This window comes from Balearica regulorum, chromosome 6 (genome assembly GCF_011004875.1).
Source record: "Balearica regulorum gibbericeps isolate bBalReg1 chromosome 6, bBalReg1.pri, whole genome shotgun sequence".
Taxonomy (NCBI): Eukaryota; Metazoa; Chordata; class Aves; order Gruiformes; family Gruidae; genus Balearica; species Balearica regulorum.
This window is the reverse complement of record NC_046189.1, coordinates 26753802-26781139: the sequence shown is the minus strand read 5'-3', so window position 1 is coordinate 26781139 and position 27338 is coordinate 26753802. Positions and strand designations below refer to the sequence as shown.

At 43.3% G+C, this 27338-nt stretch overlaps 2 protein-coding genes across 4 annotated transcripts in view; both read left to right on the top strand.

Annotated features, from left to right (window-relative positions):
• The window catches only part of SMARCAL1 (SNF2 related chromatin remodeling annealing helicase 1), a 40233-nt gene extending 22133 nt beyond the window's left edge, over positions 1-18100 (top strand). For 2 of the 3 annotated variants that reach the window (XM_075756990.1, XM_075756992.1), the window contains exons 10-17: positions 4094-4234; positions 9716-9934; positions 10716-10786; positions 12985-13087; positions 14184-14366; positions 14876-14976; positions 16492-16588; positions 16962-18100. In XM_075756990.1, the coding sequence (XP_075613105.1) occupies positions 4094-4234; positions 9716-9934; positions 10716-10786; positions 12985-13087; positions 14184-14366; positions 14876-14976; positions 16492-16588; positions 16962-17162 (1116 nt within the window). In that variant the 3' untranslated portion in view covers positions 17163-18100. The remainder of the gene's footprint in view (positions 1-4093; positions 4235-9715; positions 9935-10715; positions 10787-12984; positions 13088-14183; positions 14367-14875; positions 14977-16491; positions 16589-16961) is intronic. The other variant, XM_075756993.1, reaches the window with a different exon arrangement.
• A 2522-nt stretch (positions 18101-20622) lies between these two features.
• RPL37A (ribosomal protein L37a) lies at positions 20623-25543 on the top strand. The gene is made up of 4 exons (XM_075756997.1): positions 20623-22067; positions 22735-22863; positions 24068-24150; positions 25397-25543. The coding sequence occupies exons 1-4, from the start codon at positions 22065-22067 to the stop codon at positions 25458-25460; spliced, it is 279 nt and encodes a 92-aa protein (XP_075613112.1). The 5' UTR covers positions 20623-22064; the 3' UTR covers positions 25461-25543.
• The last annotated feature ends 1795 nt before the right edge of the window (positions 25544-27338 follow it).

The window sequence follows — 27338 nt, the reverse complement described above, 5'->3', positions numbered from 1 at the left end:
TCTCTAAGCATTACAAATCCATATGGATTGGATAAATAAGCCTTTGCTTGTTGTCACCTGCTGAGAGAAGGAACTTCATCTTGAAATTGGAGAAGCTGTGGGCCCTCAAGGCTGCATCTTCAGATCTGCTCTTACCTTCCAATTTCCCTTCCTTCTCAAAGTAGAGAGGTAGCATAATTTGCTTCAGTCACAGCTGATTCTGGCCATTTGACACACATTCTCTGTCTAGATGTCACTTAAGAATAGGGAAAGGCATTTATATTTTTTGGAGCAACCACTGTGGGATCATCTTATGAAATGCAGAGCCCCATCTATCTTACCCAAGTACAGAAACAGACTCCTCAAAACAGCTGCAACCCTTTCCCTTTATCAATTCTTCTATTTCATCAGGTGATTGTGATTATCTCTATTATATTATGGCCTCTCAGATTTTTCATTTCACAAAAGGTATTCTTATGCTAAGCAGATCAAAATGACAGAGTCAGCAAAAACTGGGGACACAAGTGTACAGCCAGAGCCAGCCACACATATTTTAAAAAGTGTGTCAGTCTGTTAGCATATGGCAGAGCTCCTGCTGTGAAATTCATTTAAAACAGAGATAGTCATTGTATGTTAATGAGGCTCTTTGCATGTTCAATTATTTCTTTGTGGCATAACCTCCCCTCACTTACTCTCCTTCGAATCAGTTGGGTACTGGGTTTTGACCTCTAAAGTAATTGCTATCAGGGGTTATCATTTCATAAATCATTCTTTGACTTTCAAAAGTGACTTTTGTAAATCTTGTCACAGCTATGGAATTAATTCTTGCTGGTGTATTGTGTGTGGAAGTGTAATGCTAAAAATCCACACTTGTCTTATGTTACTTAGTAAATGAGGGCTACAGAACAGGTCTCCGCTAGTCAAGTCACTGTCAGAGTTCCCTTAAGCAATGTCATGAGAAAGTAGTTGTAAGAACACTCACAAGGACACATGAGAGAGGAGGAGTGCTTCTGGGGGAAGATTAAACTTCATGCCTAAATGCTAATGAGCAGCTAACGTTAGCTTTCCTATGTGAAAATATGTATCAATTGATTACGGATCTGATTCTGTTAGAAAGTCCTAGCTGGTCACTGCAATCTTCTTTTCTGTGCTGATGTTCCATATTATTCTTATAGACCTCAGAAGAAAGAGGGTAATCTCTCACTCTTGACAGCACAGAAGGTTCAGCAGGAAACAAGAATTAAGCAGTGATCAGCAGAGACTTCTCTGCAGGAGCAAATCTTTATTGGCATCTATTCAAAATGAGTTGCCACTGGAAAAAGAAATGTGAATCAAAGCCATTTCTTTCATCCAGAATTTAAGTAAGCCTTACTTAACACTCGGCAACACTCGGAAACTTGTTGTCTTAGGATTTTTTTTTTTTTCTTCTCTTCTTTCTTGGACTCCTTCTGTCATGGATTTTAAAACTGAAAGGGACCCTTGGGATAGTGAGTTAGACCACCTATGTTCCACACAATTTTCTGGAATTAATCTCTTTGTTCTTCACATCTCTTGTAGAGCTAGTGTCTTTTGTAGTTTTGTTGGGTGTTTTTGTCATTGTTTTTTACTTCTTGATTTGTTTAAAATTGTTAATTACAGAAGATGTATTACAGCCCTTGGTAAGTGCTTGCAGTGGTTAGATACCTTATCTGTTCAGAAATAAGTTTCACACAGCAAAGCAGCAGCTGGACAGCTTTAGAATTCAAATAAACCATAACTTAATGATTCTCTCTTTTGATACCTATTTAGGGATTGGGGAAGGAGCCTGACTAATTGTTTTGACTTCTGAGGAATTAGTGCTCCTACTTCATCTCATGTAGCTCCTGGGGAACACCCTCCAAAGAGGAGAAGCCTTGAGAATGACATAAAACCTTTCCAACACGGTTTTATGTTGCTTTTAGCAGGTTCCTGGTCTGTTTTGAGTGAACTTCTCTTGCTTTAGCTTGATCCAGAGTTATTTGAAATGAGCTATCTGTAATTGCATGACCTCCATGTTGTCTTTTTCCTAGTAGTGGCCTTCTGTTAGTCCAGGAGGAAAAAGTTAAATTTGGAGCTTTCTTATCACATGTGGGACTGACTTGTCTTGGGTTTCGGCAGATTTCTAAGGGTGGTGTCAGTTTACTCCTCAAAGGCATCAGATGTTGTCTAGGTTCTGCTCAGTTGTCCTCCGCTGTTACCTTAATTTTAAAAACTGACCTAATTTCTGCTTTATCGCTTTGTTTGCTCGTGGGATCTGATATCTTTGATCTCTGACTCCTCCCTCTTTTGAGTAGCATAGGCACCTCTGTCTTGCACGAACTAACTCTCACCCTCTGACATGTCCAAAGGTTTGACCTCTCCTCTTATTTAGTTCAATAAATATCCTGCTTTTTAAAATGTTTATGGGAATTGTCTGATCCTGGTGGTGATGACATTTCCTTCTCATCTGTTTAATAGGGATGGAGGGAGAAAGCAAGTCCCACCTTGATTACAACCTATACATAAATATCTGATAAAGAGTCCTGAAATTAATTTCCGGTAGCTGATCTGTGAACTCTTTTTCCACCAGATTTGATTGGTGAGTGGATGAATCAGCTGAATAGACTTGGGTGACTGGTAGATCTCAGTGAAATGATAAAAGAATTTCATTTTCTTTTTCATTTAAATGTGAATGAGCTGTTGGTACAGATGTCACTCAAGAATCTCTTTGTTATTTTAATGAACCTGCATTAAACCATGCAGGAAATTACAAGGCATTTGTAATTTAACTACTATATGTGAATTTACAGCAGTAGAAATTCATAGCTCTCATCTAATAATAGAATTAGATAATAATGGAGGTATGAGGGTAGAAATGCATGATGGAGGCTTTTATGTCTATAGTGTAATTTTTTTCACCGCTTTTTAGGAGCACCTACTTCAGATACAGGTTGCCCACCCCATCCCCTTCCTGTCTCCCCTACAACACCTGTTTTACAACTTTCTTATATGATTCATATTTATTAACTCCTGTTCTATCATCCATTTAGCTGTGTCTAGACTCATCATGGCTTTCAGGTGGGCATCTTCTGCTCCTGCTTCAGGCAGCTTCATCTTTTTCTCCTTGCTAGTAGAATTCAAAAAGAAAAAAAATAAGAAAAAAAATTCTACTTCTCTGGATCTCTTTTGCTTTTGTGGGGAAGTGTGGTGGATTGACCTTGACTGGATGCCAGGTGCCTACCAAGCCACTCTATCACTTCCCTCCTCAGCTGGACAAGGAGGGAAGAAAAATAATATGGAAAAAACTCTCATGGGTCAAGATAAAGGCAATTTAATAAAGCAAAAGGCCATGTGTGGAAGCAGAGGAAAACCCCAAAGATTTATTGTCTACTTCCCATGAGCAGGCAATGTCCAGCCACTTCCTGGGAAGCAGGGCTTCAGTATGCATAGCAGTTGCTCTGGAAGACAAATGTCATAAATAACAAATGCTCCTCCTTTTCTTCTCCTTTCTCTTAGCTTTTATTGCTCAGCAGACATCATGGTATGGAATATCCCTTTGGTTAGTTTGGGTCAGCTGTCCTGGCTGTGTCCCCTCCCAAGATCTTGCCCACCCCCAGCCTACTGGTGAGGGGGAATGTTGGAGAGACAGCCTTGGTGCTGTGCCAGCTCTGCTCAGCAGTAGCCATGACACTGGTGTGTTACCACCACCTTTCTAGCTATCAATGCACAGCGCTATGAGAGCTGCTGTGGGGAAAACTCTGTCTCAGCCAGACCCCATACAGGAAGACAGCCTGTTTATGGCTTGCTGTGACAGGGTTATTACAAGAGAATTTATTTTGGAGGAGAGGATGTACCTGAGAGGGTGTGTCATTTTCCTGTGACATCTGATGCCAAATGAAATGTTGAAGTGTCCTGCTTCCTAGAAGTTATAAGCACTGTCCTTCAGTGTCTTCAGGCAGCGAAGGCTGAAAGTATCTGTGGAAGGTGAGGTACTTTTCCATTTAGGGTGCTTGGACAATGGCTCTGGGATTTTATTTTGGGACTCTAGATGACTTCTTTGCAGGTTCTGCTTATATTGTAAGCTGTATGATAATGATGCTTTATTTTGCTTTCCCAGGCTGCCAGGAGAGTGATATTGCTTTCAGGAACCCCTGCCATGTCACGGCCCGCAGAGCTCTACACACAGATTGCGGCTGTCCAGCCAGCCTTCTTCCCGCTGTTCCACTCCTTTGGGCTACGCTACTGTGATGCCAGGAAGGTATTTCAGTGGGGGAAGTGGCAAACTTGGACTCTGCAAACAGCATGTTATTTTCTTTTTTTCAAAATGTGGAGGCTTTTTCCTTCCATCCATCCATCTGAGGTTACATCTTTTTTGAGAAAGTCTCACTGCAGAGTAATGCTTTGAAAGCTGTCAACCTGAAAAGCTCTAGATGCTGTAATGGTGAGCCTGAGACATGAAGGCAGTAATGCTTCTTGTCAAAATCTGCCCTGAAAGCCACGGAAGTGAAAAGCTAAAAAAAATTAAAAATAAAAAAAAATAATTAAAAAAGGCCATATTCTAATAAGAACTTGCCCCTAGAGTGTTTTAACTGGGTAGATTAACTGTAGGGCCTTTAAACAGCTGCAGGTTTGGACTAATAAATTAAAAAACCCTCCAAAAACCAGTTTCTAGTCTGCTGTAGTTACTCTTTAACAAAGTAAGGCCTCAGTTGCTTGGGATTTTGGATTTTATACCTCCAGGTAAGTAAAAAATGAAGACTTTGTATTCCACCCTCTTCTAATTCAGGAAATGGATGTGATCCTCAGCATGTCTTGAAAATAAATTCTCTTATCTGTGCCAGCTGCTCAGGAGTGGTTTCAGCAGTGTCATTGAGTCCAACTACTGCAAGATCTTGGCTTTGCAGGAAGCCAGCATTTGCAGCCATGACGACAGGTGTCTGCCTTGCTCTCAATGTATGGGCAACTCAGCTGTGCTTGGATTTGCCATCCCTAGGGCTGCTGTGTGTGTTGGAACACAGGCTGCTAAGAGAAGAGCTCTTGCTGCTGGCTGTTGTACAAGGAGGCTCTAGGATCTTCTGTGTTGGTTGCATAGACACAAACAGGGGAACCAAAGTTCCCCTGAGTTTTGATTTGGAACAAGAGTACTCTAATCTGGTTTGCCCTCCATTTTCTCCAGGACAAGTGTGTAGCAGTTAGCATGTGGCACAGAATGTGTTGGCAGTATGAGCATGGACCTGTAGTGCATGAACTTGCCTGCTCTGCTTTGTTCTCCATTTCACATCTTGTGCCTCATTTACTGTAAGACTGGGCAATAACTTTCAGCAGAGTGGTTGGAAACACCAGATGACCGTTTCAATGCTCAAATATTTACAGAAGAACTGAATATCACCAGTGTATGCATAAAAATAGCTATAGCTATTTGTAGGGTTTTTGTGTTTGTTTTCTTTTCTCTGGGTTAGCTAACATATGCCAAGTTTCCATCCAGAAGACTCATACTCACTCTCATATAAAGTTCTCAAGTCCCCTTTTTCTTAGATCTGAACGTGCACTTTTACTGTCATAGCTAGTGTAGTGCTGCTCTATGCATGTCCAAATGTGCAAGCTAGATGAGCAATTGATTTGCTTAGGTAATCACATGCTGATGCATTGATTAAAGTAAGGCCATTTAGCATGCAGAATCACAGGTACAGAACATTCCGGTTCAGGAGGATGACAGCGTTCATGTTAGCAAAGCACTGCTTTCCTGGCAGAGGATAAACTTACTGTTTCTTATGCATAGTAGGAATCATATAGAGGGAGAGGGCCGTGTCTTCTGCTGCGCTTCATTATCTTTGTTGAAAGATTCCTGTCTGAGCAGTGTCCAGAATGCTTCCTAGAGGGAAATGAAGAGATGCAGTTTAATCTTGTTGGTTTTCTGCAGTAAAAAGGAAAGTTGAATTGCAACGTGTGAGTCTAAATAGATTTGGAGTTTCATAGACCCTTTGAGGGTAAAGTTCTGCATGACTAGCTCTTGCTTCAATTATGAGGCATATGGACCTCAGGTAAAATGTTGAATTGGATAAAGGAAATAAAATTGTTTTACACGACCCAAGTTGTAATGGTGTGTTCTGTGTAAATGAGTTTTCAACCTACAATGAAACTCAGCATGGAGGTCACAGTCGGTATTGACTCCCCTTCAAAACCTCTGCAGGGTTTCTTTTTCTGTTTCCCTGTTTGACCTGCCTCTACTAGACAGTTGAACATTCCTGGTCTTCTCAGTGCTCGCATGGGACATTTTGTTGCAGTTAATGTCAGTAAGTGATAGAGTGAACCTAGAAAAAATTTGGTTATTTAGAGAAGAAGTAGGGCTGCCAGAAATGGAGATGTGGATAGTATTAGAGGAAAAAAATGGGACTGCTGAATATTGGGTTGCCATAGATCCACTCAACAATAAGTAAATTAAAAGGTGTTTTGATGATTGTAGTTGTTCCCTCATGACTCTAGTATGTCATTCATGTTCTTTTTTGCAGCTCTAACCTGAGATTGTGTTAGGAGTTACCTCCTCTCTGAAGAAGTGTGGTACTTTTGCTGTCATTACTTAAATAGGTTCTTTCTGTCCTGAAAGTGGCAGCATTATGAGTGGGGATAGAATTGCACAGAACCAGAAGGGTTTTGCAAGGCTTCTGAAGATCTGTCAGGATGAAAGGTGTTATCTAAAAATGTTTTGGTATTAATAAATCCGATTGCCTTATAAGATTAAAGAAAAATTGACAAACCTGAACCATTTAAAACTAAAACCCAACTAGTTTCTGATTGAAGATAATAGATTTTTATGACAGAAAATTGTGAATATTTGGCAGATGTGATTAGAAATGATATAAAATAAGTTTATCATTTTGTAATTCAACCTCCCGGCATCTGTACTCTTAAAAATGCAGCAAGTGAAATGTCACCTGCTTATTTACAAAATATCTGAAGTCTGTTTCCCAAAATACATGCTGTGAATTCATTTTTCAAACTGGGTGATGTTGGCAAATATTAAATAACTTCTATCTGAGCACATGCTTTGAATTTGTAAGAGTTTGGCAGCTTCTACTAACACTGTAATAAGTTTACTGACTCATGTAAGATGCTGTAACACTTTGGTGAGAAAACACAGTTGGAAGCATTCGTTCTGGAATGTTATGGATCAAAGCCAGATGTGTATTTTGGCAAAATAAATGTCCCTCTTTTTTTTTTCTCTCTCTTCTTTTCCACAATAGGAGATATTAAATTATATTTTAATAATTCCAAAAATAATCATCTTTTTATCATTAGCGAGGTGCAGCACAGAACTAGCATGTTTCCTTGTTTGCAAATTGTTCCAGCAACAGTCACCATGAGAGAAATCTAGTCATCTGAACATACTGTAGGGATTCTGCCTGTATACGCTTTTTAATATGACAGCGGATAGTATATTGGCTCTGTTCTTTCAGTTATGATGATGTTACTCTTCTGAAATGAATTGTGCTTTGTGGACACAAAACGTATATATTACTTGTTATAGAATTGGAAAGTGGAAAAATGTGGTCTGCAGGAGTAGGATGAGGTAGCCTGGGGAGAGTGACCAGGCCTGTAGCAGGTCTTGCTCAGCAGGCTAGTCACTGTTTATCTCTGCTACTCAGCTACCAGTGCACTGAGCAGTGTGGACAGAGGGCTTAAGGGACTAGGTGCAGCATCAGGTGGGACCTTCTTGGTTCTGTACATCTGCTCTGCTGGGTCCACAGAGCCTGAAAAAATGCAGAAAGAAGGCACAAAGGCTGGGGCTCAGCACTGTCAGCTTTCATGCAGTGTGCCTAAACCTAATAAACCTAGCTAGACTTGAGCCAGCTTTTCACAGAACTGAGGGATGTATCTGCATTGCACTCCTGGTTTCAGGGAAGCAGAGCGGTAATACCCATGTTGGTTTTTTGAGGGCTTGGCTTAGATCCAGGTGGGCTTATTACCTCTAGCTGTATGCCACTGTGCTGTTGTCAGTGCCAGAGTTTTAACTCTACAGGATCCAAACTGGCTTTGTTTCTAGGGTTTGAATTGTTTCCTGCTTTAATGAACGAACTATAGATAGTCGGTGGTATCATGATTATCTAGGAATAGATTAAGTCAAATGAGTTTTAATGATGGCCACAAGTGCCAGAATCTGAAGTCAGTTAATGGTTCACATCAGTACGTGGCAATAGAATCACAGATTGCCCTGTTAAATCTCAACCTGAAGTGTAGGAATGTTCACTTCCAGGTATCAGAGAGGTCTTAACTGCCTAAAAGCTGTTTGATTCCTCCTCTTTCTGTCTCATAGCATGTTCTCATCCCTGTTTCATCAAAGCACTGTCCATTAATACAGTCAGTAATGTGACTAACCTCATGGTTTTTTGTCTCATGCATTCTACAGGAGGATGAAGGGTGCAATGAATACTTTAGAGGTTTTTCCTATTTTAGTTCCATTTCTGTGTTGTAGCAGGCTTCTATTGGGGAAGGCAAAAATGCATACATTTTTAAGGTTAAATCTATTTTAGCAATTAATGTGGCATAATGAGAGTAGAGCAGCAGATCAAAGGGGTTGGTGCTGAGGCTCCTCACATCTCCATTATATGCATTTCAGGAGGATGTACATATGTAGGAGGTTACTTTGGGTTGTTGTTCCAAGACCAGAGGTGGTATTTTTGGCTTTTTCTGGTGATACTGCCAGTAAGACTTGGAATTAGAGATGTGAGGAAGATTTCCCCTCCCCTCTGCCTTGGTTTTCAGCAGTACTGTAGCTGTATTTCATATACTTATTTGTGAAACTTCAGCAAAAGGTATCTCTTTATCCTCTACTACTTCAGCATAAAAACCTTGTTGGTCTTCTCTCCAAAAGAAAGTTGTTTAAAGATGTTTCTTTTGGGGAATATACCAATTTTGATGCCACCATTTGTCAGCTTAGTTGTTCTTTCCTGGAGAACAAATGATAGGCTGTGGGGTTACTAGTAGAAGTGATGAGCTGAGATTGATTGAACAGATATACATTGTCTGCACACAGGATCTTGGAGGACAGGGCAGGTTCAGAGATGAGTGCTTCAAGGAGGACTAAATGAAGGGTTTGCTCAGAGGAGCTTTGAAGTGATGATGCTTTGAAGAGACGATGCTTGGAGTGATGTATTTTGGGCCACAATTTATTTATGGTTTGCTTGAGTCTGAGCCAAATGTGGTAATGGCAGAAACAGAGTATGTCAGGAAGCGGATCAAGAGACAGGTCACAGTGGAAAACAGGCAATCTTGACCTAGCATTTACTAGGCATGTCAGACAAGTCTTAACATCTCTGTGAAGGCATTTGGGTTAAGGATGTTTGTCCTTGTGCTGTTAGAGAAGATTTTTGTGTGTGTTTGCTTAAAGCCGAGGTAAATGTGTGTGCACAGAAGTGCACTGAGTTGTGTCAGCCTGCCCAAAGCTGCAAGTGGAGAGCAGAAACACCTTGCTGTGTGAGGATGAGTACCAGGACACAGTGCTGTGCATAGTCCTCTTCCCTGAGCACTTGTAGATAAGAAAAAGGGAAGCTTATAAGTAACCTTCTCATGTTGGGTGGATTAGTTTGTACACTTCTATCTTACTGCAATTTTTGTCAAATCTCTCTTCCTACTGACCATTAAGTTCTTGTCCAGTTTCCTTGGAAATTTATTCTACTCTTGGATTGCCTGCAGACCAGTCTCTTCTAAGTTTGACACTGATAACTGCTTTGATCTTTCCCAGGTGCCGTGGGGTTGGGACTACTCTGGATCATCCAACTTAACTGAACTGAAAATTTTGCTGGAAGAGTCCATCATGATCCGACGTCTGAAATCAGATGTGCTTTCCCAGCTTCCAGCAAAGCAACGCAAAATGGTTGTGGTGGCTCCTGAAGGCATTAGTGCAAAGACCAAAGCTGTCTTGGCAGCTGAAGCAAAGATGATGGCCAAAGGATATGAAAGTGTAAGTCAGAAACTATTTTCATGATGAGCCACTGGTATTTCAGGTACCTTTATTTAAAAACGTTACTGGAAAAACAGTACCATGCATTCCAGGAAAGGTCAGAGCCACACCTCGTGTTGAAGGCACAGTTTTAAATGAATGTAAAATACAACCAAAACAGCTCAGCTTTTTTTCCTTTTATGTGGTCTACTTTGTCCCTTTGTGTGAAATACCATTTCCTCTCTTTTTTTCCTGTCTTGTTAGTCCTTTCTAATTGTCTTTCGTACCTCCTGACTCTGTACTTGCTCTTCTGTCTTGCCTTGTAATCCCATTCACCCTACAAACACTGCCTTGTTGAAGCTGTGTTATGAATACAACAGTAGCCAAAAATGTGAAGAGTGTATTTTTGCTTTTTGTGTTTGTTTTTCTTGTATGGATGGCAAATGTATGTTCTAGGCTCTTAGGTTGTCTAATACAGTTCTGTAAGAACTTAAGAGTTTTTCCTTGCCCTTTTAGTTGGGGAATGCTTCTCAACTAAAACTACATTTCTGATATGCTTGTCATCCAACTTGTAGGCATTGAGTAGGAGGTAGGAAGGGAGGTGTCAGAAGTAGGAGTGTGTATCTGCCATGCCCAGTGGCACGTAGGAGAATTCCCCCTGCAGTCCCCTTTTGCTGTGCATTTTTAGGCTGATTTTTTCCTAGTAAAGTGTTTATTGGCAGCCTCAGACATCCCAGATCTGTAAGCAAGAAGGAGAAAAGGCATTTCTGAGACTCATACTTATTTATCTTTCTCTCTGCAGAAACAACAGGAGAAGGAAGCACTTCTCCTCTTCTACAACAGAACGGCAGAAGCTAAAATCCATTCAGTTGTGTAAGCCGCATGTCATTGCTTCATTCTTGCCTAGTAAAATGTGTTTTTCCGCTGAGAAGAGGAAAGTGGTGCCTTAGAGATAACAGCACAGGGACATGAAGCATAGCCTCAAGCCAGCTTAGAAAAAATTGATTTTAATTACAATGCACTAAACATTTTCTTTTCTTGGACTTCCTAGGCTGAATAATTCTTCCGATTTCATTCCAGATATGTATCTAAACTGTCATTTGAAGCATCTAAAATTACCTGGTGTTTGGGACTTGGATCAAGTTTCCTGGTCTGGACCCTATTTCAATTTAGGGGGGGATGGGGGGGAATAATGAAACTAAAAGTACTAACAGAATTTGGGAAAACAAATGCTGCAACCCTGCTGCAGCAGGAACCCCAAGCCAAAAAACTTGTGAGATGGACTGAGCTTTAGTTGTAGCATGCTCTAAGGATGTCACAGCCCTTACTGAAATTCTTGGCCCTTCCACAGAGCTCACATGGGACCTCAGCAGCAAAAGTTTTCTATCATAGGTGTTCTTTTAACTCTGTCTTCCCTAGGAATAATTTTCTTCTGTGACTTTCCATGCCTTTTCATCCTTAGCCTTTTACTGGGAGTGCAAAGGATTTGCTTTAGGTCATAAGTAGTATGCTAATAACATGAAAACAGTTTACTTTTCCACAGCCCTCTGAATGTAAGGACCAGCTGATGTGCACTGTGTGATTTCACAGTCTCAGACCTTGCTGCAGAATCTGCCTGTTTGGCACAGAACTGCACTTCAGAGTCCCAGCGCTCATTTCTGTAGAAGAGTTTCTTGCTTTTATGTTAGTGAACGGTTAGAAGACTTTCTTCCTTTTATATTCAGTTGAAACTGTGAACTGAATATAAAACTATGAAGTGCTGTTTACTTGACTCTCTGGTAGAAACTGGTCCACTTTTTTTCTGGGGTTTAGTAGCATTAAAATACCACTTATTATAAGCTGCTAATGGTACTGTGCTATGATCATCAGCACCTCCCATGCCTTACCCTTGATGACAGTATCTTCCATTGTTTCCATTGAAATGCCTGGCCATTTGTTAAATGCAATAGGGGAATGAGATATAAAATAATTGTGATGTGTTGACATCTGCTTGCTACACTGAATGTTCACTTTGGTATTTGTTGTGTTTCAAAATCCAGCGATTCCACTTCTCTCCCAGATTTCTTTGTTAAATGATATTGTCACATAATTGAGATCTGAACGTCACAGAACCCTGGGAGCTCTCTGCAAAGCACTGATACATCTTAATATAGCACTGGAAATCCCGCTTGGTGTTTTCTGACAGTTGCTGCTGACCTAAGCTGTATTGTCTTTAGCAAAGAACTTGGTATTCCTGATTGTCGCAGCAACTTTGTCATTCCAAACAAAAGATGACATTTGTATCATCTGTTCTGATAGCTGTTGCTATACTTAGTTACAAATGTTAGGCTTCTAGGTGTTTTTCAGGCTCCAGTTGACCTGATTGTATTACAAGTTACTACATAGCAATGAGTTCTGTAGCTCAGCTATTAGTCCATGGCAAAAGCCAGATGTTTTCATTTAATTAAAACTGTTTAACTGTGTTTAAAAGGAGTCTTGTTACCTTTCATTGGTCATTAGCCTATATGCATATGGATAATTCCTAGAAATAGCTGATGTATTTAGATTGCTAAGCTGTAGTAAATTGTCAGTGTGAACCCTTGCAAGACAAGCTACTTTTAAGATACTCTGATGCATGCATTTAGAGACTTTTTCTTCTAAAATAAAAATCCTAACTATACATAGAAAGGGTAATTGTATACAGATTAGCTGAGTGTATCATGATTGTGCAAAAGTTAAAAATACAGAGGGGTGAATGAGATTGATAAATAAGTATAGATGACCTCCAGTTGATTGGTCTGGGATGTCATATTTCAAATAGAATATAATAAATTGATTGATACACAAGTATAAATGTAGGCAGCTGTCCAGCTGTGGTGAAGAATAGTTAAGTGGATTTTCCTGCAATGCCTTTTTTAATCTGTAGGTGGCTTGACTGGCTACTTGCATTTTACTGCAACTTTTTAATGCTAGCTTATTTCCTAGTTACTGTATATAGATAAGTAGTATCTTTAAAATTTGTTGTGAGCAAAGCCTGTATTCTCTCAGTACATAATTTATAGAGTTTTGGGGTTTTTTCCTCTTTCATGTAGAGAATACATCCTGGAGTTACTGGAAAGTGGGAATGATAAATTCCTGGTGTTTGCTCATCACAAGATAGTGCTGGATGCAATAGTTGCAGAGCTGGAGAAGAAAGTAAGTAATTGACTGAGTTGTCTTTATCACTATTCCAGTTTCAAAGCTGTTTAAGAGCTCCCCAGAGTTATGGCCGGTCAGATAGTTTATGAAAGTTAGTAGCAGAGATAATTTCTACTTGCTGTGCTTTTGAATGTGCCCTTCACCGAGGAAGCTGAGCTGTCAGGGTGAATGCCTCACAGGATGCACTTTGTATGAGCTGAATGGCTTTTGTTGTATTTAATGTTCTTTAATCTCCATCGTCTGCCCTGAAGCTTGTGAATCCTTGGAGGAGTGTTACCCTGTGTGGCTATCTCTGCTTTGTCCTCCAGACTTTCCTCGGAGAGGGAGAATTTAACAACCCAAGTCCAGTTATGGCTGGCTGCCTTTATCTCTCTGCTGCTCTTACATTTTTGAATTGGGATACTGTAGGGAGACTTGCTAGACCTGCCAGTCATCTCTCTGACTTCAAAAGCATTTGGCTAATTATTCATGTGAGACTTCCATGGACCCCCCTAAAGAGTTCTGGGTCATGCTGGGGCAAGTTTAATATTCCAAACTACAAACCACAGTGGCAGTGGTGACTTTGCTGCTTCTGTGGCAGCATCCTCCAGTAGAGCAAGAAGGTTGGACACTGAAAAGTTCTGGTCCTGCATCACCCAAGTTTGTCCTGCATCTCCTGAGCCTACCACAGAGCAACTGAGGTGTGTAGGATCCCGTCTGCTCCCAAACAGAGGAAGACTTAGGGAGCTTGGGAAGGTTGTAGCAGCTGTAACATCAACACACAGGCAGTGTTCAGCTTTGTATTACGCCAGTTGCCTTTCCGCTGTACCTGAGTTGCCAGCTTGTTGCTGTCCTTCCTGTTGCACAGGACTGGTGGGAGAGCAATGGGCATAAGAGCAAGTCATGCATTGTAAACAGAGGGGAGGTACATTATATGCTGAGCTACAGTGCCTCTGCCTTAAAGATGAGGAACGGTCTTAAATGCAACCAGTGCCTTTTTACTTTCTTGGTTCTGCCATGGGGAAGGGAAAGAGAATCCACTAAAAGGTGGAAGGAGGATATGGGAAAGGGGACACAAGGCCTCTAAAAAGTATCATCATCTGCCTTTTCACAGCATGTTGACTACATTCGCATTGATGGCTCCACACCTTCAGCAGAGCGGCAGTCTCTGTGCCAGAAGTTCCAGTTCTCAAAGAAGCAGGTTGTGGCCGTCCTGTCCCTCACTGCTGCAAACATGGGCCTGACGTTGTCTGCTGCGGATCTGGTGGTGTTTGCGGAGCTCTTCTGGAATCCGGGTGTATGCATCCTGGAGGGGACAAGGATTGGGTGCTCCCTGGAGAGCAGAAACATTGGTGCTTAGGAAGAGATGTAACAGGCAGGGGGCTTTCTCTAGGGTTGTTCTCTTTCTTTCTCTGATGGCTACTTGTCTGTGCACCTCCAGGTGCCTGGGCTTGAACCAGTGAGGCTGGTTGCACAGCTTGCTGGCTGGAGAAGATGGTATGAAAGGGCAACAGGCTCTTGTTTCTTAACTTGACAGAGCTCTCAACAGCTTGTCCAGCCAAGACCTGAAAAGGTCCATCGTCAGTGCTGACCCTCTACTTCTGAAAAATGCTCAGAGCCTTTTGGGAACCTGGTGTACCAGATTACTTCTAGGCTTAGTCTGTATTTGAGGATGCAGGTGTTAACAAGATCCAGATGAGAAATAGTCGCTAAGCACAAGAAATGTGCTTGTTCTCTGGTGCTTACACTATTTCTTAGATGTTACAGGTCTCACTTTCATTTTCTTTGTCATGTTCTTACATAAAGGTTTTGATCCAAGCAGAAGATCGGGCACATAGAATTGGACAGACCAGCTCCGTTAATGTTCACTACCTGGTGGCTAAAGGCACAGCAGATGACTACTTATGGTAGGAAGTCAGAAAGACACTTTGGTTCTCCTGCTACCTATTTTCACTGTCTGTCACATATGTGATGTAAGGTGATTTATGTTAGTGCTGATTTCCACAGCCTGTGAGGGGGGAGCAGTAACTGCCAATCAGGGCTGCTGTGAACTAGTGACACAGCTTGGCCACAATGAACATAACGAAGTGGATGACAAGCAGGAGGAATAAAAGTAGTTATCTGTCAAAGAAAGGGCTGTCAAGAAAAATTCTGGGAGAGCTGATGCATCTAAAACCTTCACAGCCCCTGTATAAGAAGGGAGAATTGTCTTAGAAAGCCCAGAGCATTTGTGTGCTGAGGTACTGTAAAGTGCTGAGTACTGTCAAGCAAAGTCAACAGACACTGGAGATGGTTCAGTGTGTTGTGGATCAGGTCTGAGGAGCAATCTGGCTGCTGAGTGCTTGGACGGGGAGATGTGGAGGAGGACTGCACTGTTGCTTTGCTCTTGCTTTTCAGTGAGCCCTTTATGGATGGATAAAGAAGTGCTACTGACCCATCTCTGGAGAGTTGTGGTGCCTTTCTGGCTGCAGTGAGAGCTATCGGTGGACACTGGTCCTTAGGGCTGGGGAATCTGACATGCTGGGGAAGGGGAGGATCTGAGGAATCTTTAGTGCTGCAAGGGAACTGACCTGCAAATGATGAAAAGAAATTATCCACCAGCTGGTTCGCTTAAAGTCCAAAATTACATCTTTATTACCTTGTTTAAAGAAATGAATGAACTATGTGAACTTGTGCAGTTCCCAGAATATCATGATGGCAAATAATTACAACCCTACAATGCAGGGATCTGGAAACTGATGTATCGCCCACGTTTCATGGAAAGATAATGACAGTAGTTCTGCCTTTATTTGTGAAATGCTGTCCGTGCAGTCATTAACGCTTAATGGAAAGGAAATACGGCTCTTGAAAGAAGGACAGTGGCATCCTTTTTAGAGGCAAGAAAACAGGACGACAAGGCTATTTGGTAAATGCATTAATCATGCTATGGCCTTTGCTTCTTTCAAAGTGTCCAGTCTGCAGGTGTGGTTGGGACCTCTTGGGCCAGTGATGGATTCTTCCTCTTGTAGCAGATCAGGAGATTCCCTAGAAATGCTGATGTTTCTGTTGATGGGCTTGCCATTGCTTGCCTTGGAGACTGAGTCCCAACAGGCTGTTGGGACTCTCTTTAGCTGCATCTGCTGACTTCATACCATTGGTGTTGCCTCAGTCAACTAATTTCCCTATTGGATATGTGTGTTCTCCAAATATTTATAGCCTGAAATCCTCCTCTTGTTACTTATTTAAAATGGATTGATTGATATTCCAGGACAGCATACAGTGGTCATGAACAAGAGCAGGACAGGTTAAGGAGCTAACAAGCTTTGGTAGAAAAGCCATCTTTATACCCCTGTTACATCTTTCTTTCATCTACACATAGTGAATGACACAGTGTCCTTGCATGATAATTTCTTCCTTTCAGTAATTTCTGTTTCTCTCTCTAGGCCAATGATTCAAGAGAAAATCAAAGTGCTGGGGGAAGCTGGTCTTTCAGAAACCAATTTCTCTGAAACAGCTGAATCCACTAATTACTGCCCTAAGGTAATTGACCTGAAAGAATATCGATGGTCCTTGGGAGAGGCTGAATGGGCTTTGGCTTGTGTACATCTGGATGAGCAGGTGATTGGCAGGCTGACATTACACCTGTTCTGCCTTTAATGCCGCAGACCAGATTCTCCAACTCCTTTCAGGATCCATGCCTTGACTTGGACTCTCCACAGAGAGTTCCCAACCCTGCTGCATGCAAGGAGACATGATAGCCTCCATAGCATATATGTGTATATATATGTATGTACGATACATATCATATGATATACACATGCATGTGCACTGAGGGGGATGGCCCTCTGATTGTTGCTCACTTTGGTTTTATATGACAATGTGTATACAGAGTCTGTCTGTTCCAATTCCTCAGCCAGATCCAAAGCAGAAGACCATCTACGACCTTTTCCAGAGGACCTTCTCTGAAAGCAGAGATGATGAAGTTTTGCTTTTGGAGGCAGCTGATGCTTGCTGTGAGTTTGACTCTGGCAGTGCCTTGCAAGATACCGAAGGAGAGACACGTTCAGTGAGTCCCCCAAAAAAGCGCCGTATTGAGGAGTTTTTTAAAGTGTAATTAAGACAGCAAAAGAGATGGTGGTTGAGAGATGTTTTTTTAATTAAAAAAGAGAAAACAAAAACAATCAAGTATTATTTTTTGAGTTTTCAAAAATAAAAGATGCTAAGTTTTTCTGTATCTCTAGTGAGTTTCACCTCAAAGGATGAGAAGGCAATCTGACAGCGTGACAGATGAGCAGTGCACCCTTGGCAGCCTGCAGGTTTTGCAGTCCTGGTTTTGCTGATCACTGAGTGGCCATGGGCAAGTAGCATGCTGCTTTGTTTCAGCACATCGACTTCCACAGTTGTTTTGTTTAAAAAGCAGATAATGGTTGTCTGTCCACAAGGCAGAACTGTTCTGAAAACTAACTTCTCAACAGCTGCAGAGGGCTTTTAACAGTCAGTCTTCAATCTCCAAGAATTTTAGTCTGTATTTATAGGAGTCAGTACACTGGCAAAATTTGGCCCTTACTTGGGTCACTCACAAACAGGCTCTCTGGTATTCAGTTTGGTAGTGAGGAGAAAAGATCCAGACAGATCTTGATGTTTTGTGGACGTGGTGGAGAGGAGGAAGGGCCCCAGATTTTTGTCTGTGCAGAGCAGTCAGTACCTTGAAACTAAGAAGTATTAACTGTCTGCCAGGAAGTGTGTATTGCCTGTTAGGCACATATCTGCCTGAGCACGCTGATCTCTGGCCTCATCTGCTAAGTCTTAAGGACCTGCTCCATGGCATGTGCTGCTTCTGTCAGTGGAGGGTGAAGCTTGTGCTGACTGCCAGGGATTAAGCGTAGCTGCTCAGGAAGGGGGTGTGTGCATGCGTTTTCTTCAAGACTTGAGACTGATTTCCACAGATGAGTGAGGAGAGAGGGACACGTGCAGACTTTTGTTCTTGTTGTAAGAAACCAATTCTGGACTGAGCTGTTTAAATAAAAAGTTGTTTTAAATTGTGCTTCCCAAGCTTTTGGTACTTTTTCTATTTTAGAATTTCATCTCTCATTTGGACCTTAAGTTTGAGAAATACGTGATGCAGTGGAAATACTAGTTTTTTTAAAAATATTTACAATGGCTGAAATACAGGTCTTTTGGGGGGTACTTCCTTTTGTGCTTTTTAAAACTCAGCAACTTTCAGAAGGGAAACTCCCATGATACTGTGCTTATAGATGAATCAACAGCTAATTCCATAAGACATTTAGGCTGGTACCCTGGGACGTGTTATTTGCTCCCATTACAGCTCTGTGCAGGTTACACTGAGAATGCCAAAAGCAGCACTATTGCTTGTCACAATGATTAAAATGCCTGTTTTTGATTTGTGATCATCTCTATCATGCTCTCAGTCCTGTGAACTGGGAGTCCTGAGCTTCCAGCCTGGGTGCTGCCTGAGCAAACCCACTCTTTGGTTCCTTTCAGGGGCTTGTGACAGAGTTGCTGTCCCTTGGGTGTGGCCCAATTCCACTTCCAAGATCTCCATAGAGGCCACTTTTGATGTGGGCTTGATGTAAAGGCAAATGGTTCTGTTCATCACAACTGGTCTTTTCAGGCATCTTGGCATGGTTGTCTTTAATTTTTTTTTTCCTGTATTTTTGCCAGTGCAGTGTAATGTGATCCCAAATTAATGTCTTTCATGCTTCTGGTCTTAGTACTAGAAAATACTTGGAAATGGGCTAGTGTTAAGCAAATGTGACCAAGAAGCACAGAAAAAGATGTAATTTCATGGAGGTACCAGTTACCTATGTTTTACAGCCATCATCTGTAGAGAAGGGTAGGGGAAAAGCAAACCGAAAGCTTACATTTAGCTTCTGGAGGCCAGGAGCTAACGTGCTGTGTATGTTATCTGCTGGTGCAGGTACCAGATGCTGACAAAAAGACCTCTCCCACAGTCGAGGAGGAAAAAGTTTGTGTTACAAAATCAACCTGATAATAACTGGGATATCTTTTCCTGCATTGAAGGTTTTGATTATCCGATTTTCAGCAAGTGTCATCATAGAAATGCACTAGAGGCTGTGTATGCAGTTGAGCTGGGTGGAGATGTGCTTTTCATTCATGACTGCAGAAGGTGCTTTGGTGTCTGCGTGCAAGTGGAGAGGAGTAGGACGGAGGATCGTGTGATTGCCCAACTGGAGGAAATGCTTTATCTCTGGATTTGAGACTGAGAGCTAAACATTGTTTCTCTTGCTCCAACATCTGGCCAAGAGATAAATACACACTTTTTGACATTTTTAAATGTCTGTCTTCTTGAATACAAAGTATTTCATCTGTTTCTAGGACATGTGATCTTTCTACTTGCAGAGAGGGTTGTTCTGAGTAAGGGGTGAGAAATGTTGCTGTCTGCCTGCTGAAAAAAAAAAAAGGAAGACATTATTTGTATACCCATATTGTCGTCATCTATAGGAGTCATCTCTTCCTCTTTGTAAAGCTACAGCTACTTCAGAGCTGTTTTTCTGAAATCTGCTGAAAGTACCCTTGGAGAATTCTGCTTCTCATAAACTCAGTTTATCTTACTATATGTCAATGAATCCCAGCCCTGTTAGAGGAATGCTAGGTGTACTCTTTCTTTGTTAGGACCCATAAAACCTTAGCTGGTTTGCTGCAGTTACAAAGGGTCTTCAAGTATACTTGAGGTTCACTTTATCCTTAGTTAGATGAAAAAGGGGAGAAGAATCTTGTAGGAGAGTGGTTTTAGTCATTGCATCAAGGGATTGAAAAGACTGTGCAGGCCTTAGCCCAATTACACCATTAGTCTGTCATTGATGTGATGAGGAGATGGCTGGGAAGCTGCCAGCAGGCTCAGAGAGGATCTCTCAGGCTTGCAGAAGAAAATTTGTACAAGGTGGTGTGCGGGTTGCCGATGAGACCCACAGGCAGGCCCAGGAACATGCTCTTGGGGACTCTTAGACCTGCCCGTTGAAGATAGCATAGCTGTAACTTTTTGGCATTATCTAAAGCCCAGTAAAGGGAAGGACCCATCTTACTGGATCTTGGAGCATCTTCCTGTGACTGGATGCCTGCTTGTACACCTGCGTCTGTACTCTTACCTGTGCGAGAGAAAGGCATGTTTTCAGGAAGGATGCCAAACCAGGAACAACAGCTAAAAATACCCGAACAATAAAATGGAGCAGTTCAAACTACATCTGCAGCACGTGAAGCTGGCCAGCCTGGGGCCTGCAGAAGAGTTCAAGGTGGTAGACTCTTGAGGCAAAGCTTTTGGAGCTGGGCTGGCCTGTCTGCATCCATCCATCTTCTTGGTCACTTAGAAATGTATGTTTATTTTGGCAGTCTGGGAATGGCAGTCATCTGAGGGGGTTGGGTTTGGTTGCTGGGAGAGCTGTCTGTAATACTGGCAGATGAGGGGTATGACCGTGCACTGTAGTGTCACAGTGAACTTTAACTCTGTCGATACAGACTGGAGAATAGCAGTAGATCCTCTGTCCTGGATGTGTTGGCTGAAAATTTTATATTTTTAACCAAATAGTCACAACTTTTTATTTTCTTCTTTTTTTTTTTCTTTTAATATATTGGTATCAAAGATGTGTCCTATGAGTCATCATTATAATGAGGATCTGAAAAGGGCAAATATATTCCTAGGATATATCAAATGATTTTGACTCAACAGAGGGGAGGTATAAATACTGTTGCCTGAAGCCCTGCTGAGCCCTGGCCCACCGGCTCCCGAGGGGACTTGCTGGGATGTGAGGAGAGCTTGTAGGGATTATCAGGGAACAGGGAGCCCGGCATGACAGAGGGAATTAAAAATGTGAATGTTCAAAGCAAGAGCCAAGAGGGGAGACGGCGTCTGTCCATGAGTATCTCTGAAAGTACGGGCCCCAGCCAGGGAAAGGCCAATGCAGTGGCAGGGTATGCTCTAATTCGCTGTTAATGGCGTAGACTGCACATGAAGAGGATTGTCATGGGTTGAGGCAGCTGGGGTGGGTATGGGGCTGTCAGGGCAGGAAAAGCACCTGCTTTTCTCCAGGTGGGCTGGGCAGCCCCAGCTCCCTCCTGGTGGGAGGGGATGAGCTGCAGCCAGCTCTGCCTGTTAGAGGTTAACGGGTGGTTAATCCCGTTACTGGCATTGCAGCTCAGCTGCATTGGTACGTGTTTCACCCGCCTGCGCCGGGTCCGAGCTGTGCAGGAGCCCTCCCGCGTCCCGGCCCTGCGCTTTGGGGCTGGTGGCGGAGGCAGTTCGGGTGTACTGGGCGGCCGGGGGCACCGTGTGGGTGCTGCAGTCCACCTCTGTGGTGGCACTGGAGCTTTACGGCTGGTCGTCTCAGCACTGGATGACCCCAAGGAACTGGGGTAGATGCTGCGGTTGTACCTGACGGGGTTATCCTGAAACCTCTGGGTTCAGGGCTGGTATGCTCCAAGAGCAAAATTCACCCTCGTTGATTTACATATAGAGATAGTTGGTTTTTTTTTACCCCTTCTGCAGCTCCAGTCTGATTTGCTCTTTTTTTTTTTTTTTTTTTTTTTTTTTTTTTAATTCTGACATCTACCTACTCGTTATTCTCTTCACAAGTGAGGTGAGTGTAAGGGCTCCATCGCCCTTCCCGGCCTGACCTGGGGCGGCGCTTCGGGAACCCGGCCTCGCCGGCCACAGCTGCCCTCCGGTGCTGCTGGCGCTGAGGTACCGCTTGGGTTTCACACTGACACACCGTGTTTTCTGAGCGACGCATCTTCCACCATCAGGCTGCGGCTGCGTTCCGGTTTGTGTGCTTTAGGCTTCAGATAACCCTGTTCTCATGGGGTAAAGGTACAGAATATACAGCGCGACCATCGAGCTACGCACCACCGCGGTGCAGACGGACCCCCTCAGAGTCCCTTCCGCTCCAGGCTCTGTCGCCTCTTCCGTCACTTCCGGCGGCGACGGTTCATACTGCGCCTGCGCAGGTGGGATTTCCTCTCCGCGTAGGCGCCGGGCAGGAAGATGGTGAGTGGGGCTGAGGCGCCGCGGCCCATCCGCCGCCATCCCCTCCGGGCCCGCCGCGCTGAGGCTGCGGGACACGGCGAGGGGCAGTGCGGAGTCCGCTGCGGGCAGGGCATGGACCGGGAGGGCCTGTGGGCCGGGCCGGGGCCCTGTGTGGGCTCTGCCCCCGAGCAGGCCCAGTCCCCGCGCTGGGCTGCGAGAGGGACTCGCTCTCGCCTGGGTGGCCTGTGGGGGTTGGCCCGAGTGAGGGGAATGGCAGGCCGAGGGGCGGTGGGGGGACGCTGGAAGGCCGAATGAGCGTTCTAGGAAGAGAACGGGCCCGGTTCACGGCGGACTGCGCGGCAAGGGGGTGGCGTTGCCTGGTGGGCGGCTCTGCTGGCTGCAGCGTTTCATGTGAGAGCGGGCTGGCCCTGAGGAAGGCCGTGGCCTTGCTCGATCTTGGCTGCCAGACTGCGGCCCTCTGCCCGACGTGCCCCAGCAGAAGCCGGGAGGCTGCGGCAGCATGAGCCTCTTGCCCTTTCATAACTAATGCTCTGTTTACAATGCCAGGGAGAGGTGTTGGTCGGCTGCAGCGCCGCTTTTGAGTGCTGAGCTCTTTGCTGTCATGTCAGGAGAGGGCAGCGGCCGATCTCGGTAAAGTTGAAGCTTATTTTGGTTTGCCTCCCAATAGGCTAAGCGCACCAAGAAAGTTGGGATTGTGGGTAAATATGGTACCCGTTATGGTGCATCCCTTAGGAAAATGGTGAAGAAAATTGAAATTAGCCAGCACGCCAAGTATACCTGCTCCTTCTGTGGCAAGGTAAGACTTCCTTCCCTAAAAAAGTGTTTAAAAAAAACTTTGTTATTGATGCTAGAAATGCAGTTTGATGCTTTGGTAATTTTTCTGCTGAAGAGATAACTTTACTTGTTTTGAGACAGCTTTAGGCTACTGTCAGAATCCTTTATAAAATAAAAAATGTAAAAAGAGTTAGCAGATGTTTCATGTGTATGTTTAGTGGTAGTTAAATGAAAACAAACATAAATTATACTTCATTACATAAAGTAGTGAGAAATGTTGCCATACTGTATGTTTTAGGCATCTAATAAAAAGACGTAACAGAATTAAAACAACACACTTGTTATCCTGATAATTAAGGTGTGGCTTTTGCTTTTTTTTTCCTTCAGTAACTTTACAGCTTACCTGGAGGAGGAAGGGAGCATACTTTATACACTTAAAACTTTGGATTGCAGTTGCCTACTCATATTTGTAACTCTGGATGTGGAAGAATTTCTGATAAGAAATCTTACCTGCTTATGTACATAATCAAAATTCACTCTTACGTGTGATTTTTGAACAGTTTTGAGAGCCCATCAACTTGTACTTCGCCCAGATAATTTGTATTGATATTTGTAAAGTAGGTATTTTTAAGTGGCTGGAAATCTAAAAAGATTTCCATCTGGTTTTATATTTAGCATCTTTCTCATGTGAAGTGAGAATGTTGAAAACCCCATTTGCAGAGCTGCCTAAATCCAGCATAGGTCTAGGCAAAACCTCCCCATCATCTTCACGAGGTGATGGAGGGTTGCCCAGGTGAAGGCGTTCAGTATCCCCCACTCGCTCTGTAGGTATTGTTCAAAGGGGGCCTGGTTTAGAGCAGTCCTGGGATGTGCAGGGAGCACTAAGAACAGTGGTGGTATGTTGGTCATCAGACCAGTGAGAATACCAGTTATTGTGGCTGATGCAGCTCCTTCTATTCTTCTCCTTCAAAGAGAGCTGACGTTTTGATGATGTGCTTAAAAATGACCTGCTTCATATCTGAATGAAAAAGTGTTTCAGAAGGACTTCCCCTGTTCTTCAGAATCTGAATAAATTCTGAAGAATCATTCCCTGATCCTTGCCTGTCTTAACTAGGCTTTTAGATAATGCTGTGCTGCTGAAGTCTTTGCCTTAGGTTTGTTGTTTGGCTTTTTCAGCTGATGGAGAGTGCTTTTTTTCCGCCCCCCGCCCCCCCCTTTTATTACAGACCAAAATGAAGAGGAAGGCTGTAGGTATCTGGCACTGTGGATCCTGCATGAAGACAGTTGCTGGGGGTGCCTGGACTTACAAGTAAGGAAATGAAGAAGCTCCTATCAGCATTTATTTTCACATAGCTGAGGCATAATACAACTTTTCGATTTATTTTTTTTATTTTAATCTACTAACCATTAAGTAGATCTGTCTCGAGTTAGTGATATGTGGGCGTTTTTTGCCTGCATTGTTAAAATTTGATTGGAATGGATCAGATTAGATTTGATTGCTATTTTTTCCAGTATCTGTTGTGCAGCTTCTGACAATATTGCATCTTACCCATCATATTACTGCTGCTGGGTTTGGTGGGTCCCTCCTAAATTTCTTTATCTCTCTGGGCTTTATCAAAGCAGTTGTTGTATTCTTCAGAAATGCAAGCTCTCCATCTTTTCCCAAACTTCAAATAAAGAAATTGGAACATCTGTAAATGCTGAAACAAATATTTTTATTTAATTAGTCTCTTTTGTGCCTTGGCTGTAGTAGCATTTCTTACTGCAGGTGTGAACTACAGTTGTTGCTTGTATGAGGTATTACGCTTGGCCCAGTTTTTGGGTGATGTTGGAAGAAAAGGAGCAGAGAGGATGGCTGGTTCATCCAGCTGTCTCAGGGTGGCATCAGCTGTATGGATGATGCCTGACTGATGTGCCTCTGACCTATTCTAAAAAGAGCTTCAACAGCTTCTAATAAATTATACCTCTGAGCTGGGGATTATTTTTCCTTCCTTGATTCTTTTGACTGTATACAAATTTTTAATTGTGTAAGGGAACTCTTAACGTCTTCTTTCAAAGAAGCAGCATTTTTTGGTGATTGCTGCCCTAGCCTTTTCACTTTGGAGACACAGATACAATAGGCAAAACCTTGGAGTAAACCTGGAAAATAATTTCCGTCTTTAGTTTTTGTTTTAAAAGCATTGAATCATTATAATCCTTTTTGCAGTAGTGCCCTTGCTTACTCCTTTTCCTTACTTCCCTTCCCCCCCCAATTCTGGTAGAAGACACTGTTGCCCCACGCATAACAGTCGCTAGGAATTTGAGCCCACGCGCTTGTGCATGTAGTCGATGCGTGACTGGATAATTTGGGTTGAGATGTAGCTTGCGAAGTTGCACGTGCTTCTGCAGACGAAGGCCTACGCTTTGTTGTCGTGAAAATCAAAAGTGGAATTAGCTCCCTGTTGGCAATGCAATCAGGCAATAACTATTTGAAATGATTAGTGCTTTCTCCAAAAAATAACATTGGCGCGGGTTGTTCTGCTGCCACATGTAGATGACTCTGCTTCTTCTTCCAGTACCACCTCTGCAGTGACAGTCAAATCTGCGATCAGAAGACTGAAGGAATTGAAAGACCAGTAGAAGCTACGTCCTGTTCTCCTTGTGAAACATCCTTTTTTTCCACTGTCAAAATCTGTCCTTTTAACAATAAAAAGGTGATAATGTAGTGGAATCATGTTCGTCTTTCTGCAAGAAGTCCTGTTTGTCTTACTGTACTATATTTATAACTATGAAGGCATTAGTGGTTCTGTCCAGTAGTTGAGTGGCTCTTGTTAATGGTGAAGCCATTAAAAAACACTTTTCCTTTCCAGTTAATTGTGTATTTTGTTGCTTGAGGTGAATCCAAGGAAAGCTTAAATAGCTTGAAGAAGCCTGGCACATCTTGATGTGCCCCTTCATGTCTGTGCCTTGAGAAGTAGCGTAGAGCTTCATGAGTGGAGGAATGGGCAGAGGTAAGGGGGGAGGAGGGACCATGGAAACATCACTCTGCCTCTTCCCATTTGCCTCTGAGGAGAGCTTAGGAGAGCAGCACATGTGCTGCAAGATGGAGACACAAAAAAGGGGCATCATGACAGGCTTGGGGGCAGAGATTGGAATGGTAAAAGAGCAGCTATCATCCTCCATTGCATAGTGTGTTCTGTTGTGTGCGGATTTGAGCGGTGATGAGCTATGGCAATAATGTCATCATCAATTTGAAAGATGTACTCGGAACTGGACCTAAACAGGAACCTTTTCCCAGGCTGTGAAAAGAATGTGGCTGAGAAGTTTGACTGCAATGTCCCTGAACTTGTTTCCTAAACTTGTTTTTTAATTCAGTGCTGAAAACTTCCCTTAGAAAATTCATTTATTCAGGTATCCAATGTCATTCATACCAACTTGTGTGTCCTTCATGTGACCTCCCCACAGTGATGAGGGTCATTTCCTGGGGCTTCACAGGTTTGGCTTTCTGGGGAGGGATAGCTGCATGTTCCTCCATTGACACACCTTGTTCTGTCTCTAGCGCGAGGGTGAGAGTGGTGCCACAGGCTTGAAGTGATGGCTCATGTTTGTGTATGTATGTGAACACCATCGTGGCCTTCTGCACACATCCCTTCCGTTAGCAGGGTTACAAAAGAAAACCATGGGTTCAAGAAACTTAGCTGAACTGTCTCATTTTTGCTGCTCCTTTTCTTACATGACCTGCCCATAGCAGCGTTCTCTCAGTACTTGTCCGACCTCCCAGCTTGGTTGGACTGCTGCCTGGGGCACTGTTGGTGCTGGTCCCGGTTCGTGCTAACCGGCTTTCTCAGGGTGCCATTTCTAAGCTGCCTTGAACTGGTTTTTTTCATTTAAGATGTTTCTGCTCCCCTGGGGGTGGCTATCCCTTGGTGTGTGGACACCTGGAACAGCTCAAGGAGCCAGCTTTTCCCCTGTTGGCTGCTGCTCCCACTGAAGATAGGTTGAGTGGTGTGTGAGGACAGCTTATGCTGCTGTGAGGATGTCACTGCTGTCTGAAAAACAGCTGTTGGCCTGCCTCTGACTTCTGGGTTACCTTCCACGCAGGTTTATCAAGTGCTGTGGTCCAGGAGCTGCTTTGCAAGTAACTGAGCCATCCTTTGGGGAAACCCTCAGCAAGAAAGGAGGGTTGGGGACCCTGTATAGACTGGATGTCCAGAAACAGCTGTGTCCTGCCTCGACCTCCAGGAAAAGGGGCAAAGTGGATTGGGGGAGCTGCTCCGATTGCCAGCTCACATGGAGATGAGTGAGCTCAGGAGATATTGGCCACACATCTGTGCATCACCTTGGGAGAGCGCTTTCGAGAAGGTTTCTGAGCAAGGGCAACACTTCTTAAACTGCATCAAAATAAAGACAACTTCCGTTATGCTGAAGATGTCATTTAACTTGTGAGCCCTTTTGTTGGGAAACTATGAAACCGCATGAGCACTGATGACTTTGCTTGCTACTTCATCATGCGAAAGC

Bases quoted from the DNA above. Each gene is read 5' to 3' on its own strand.
- RPL37A (XM_075756997.1), top strand. The intron at 22,864-24,067 runs GTAAGACTTCCT...CTTTTATTACAG, and splicing joins CCTGCTCCTTCTGTGGCAAG to ACCAAAATGAAGAGGAAGGC. The intron at 24,151-25,396 runs GTAAGGAAATGA...TTCTTCTTCCAG, and splicing joins GGGGGTGCCTGGACTTACAA to TACCACCTCTGCAGTGACAG.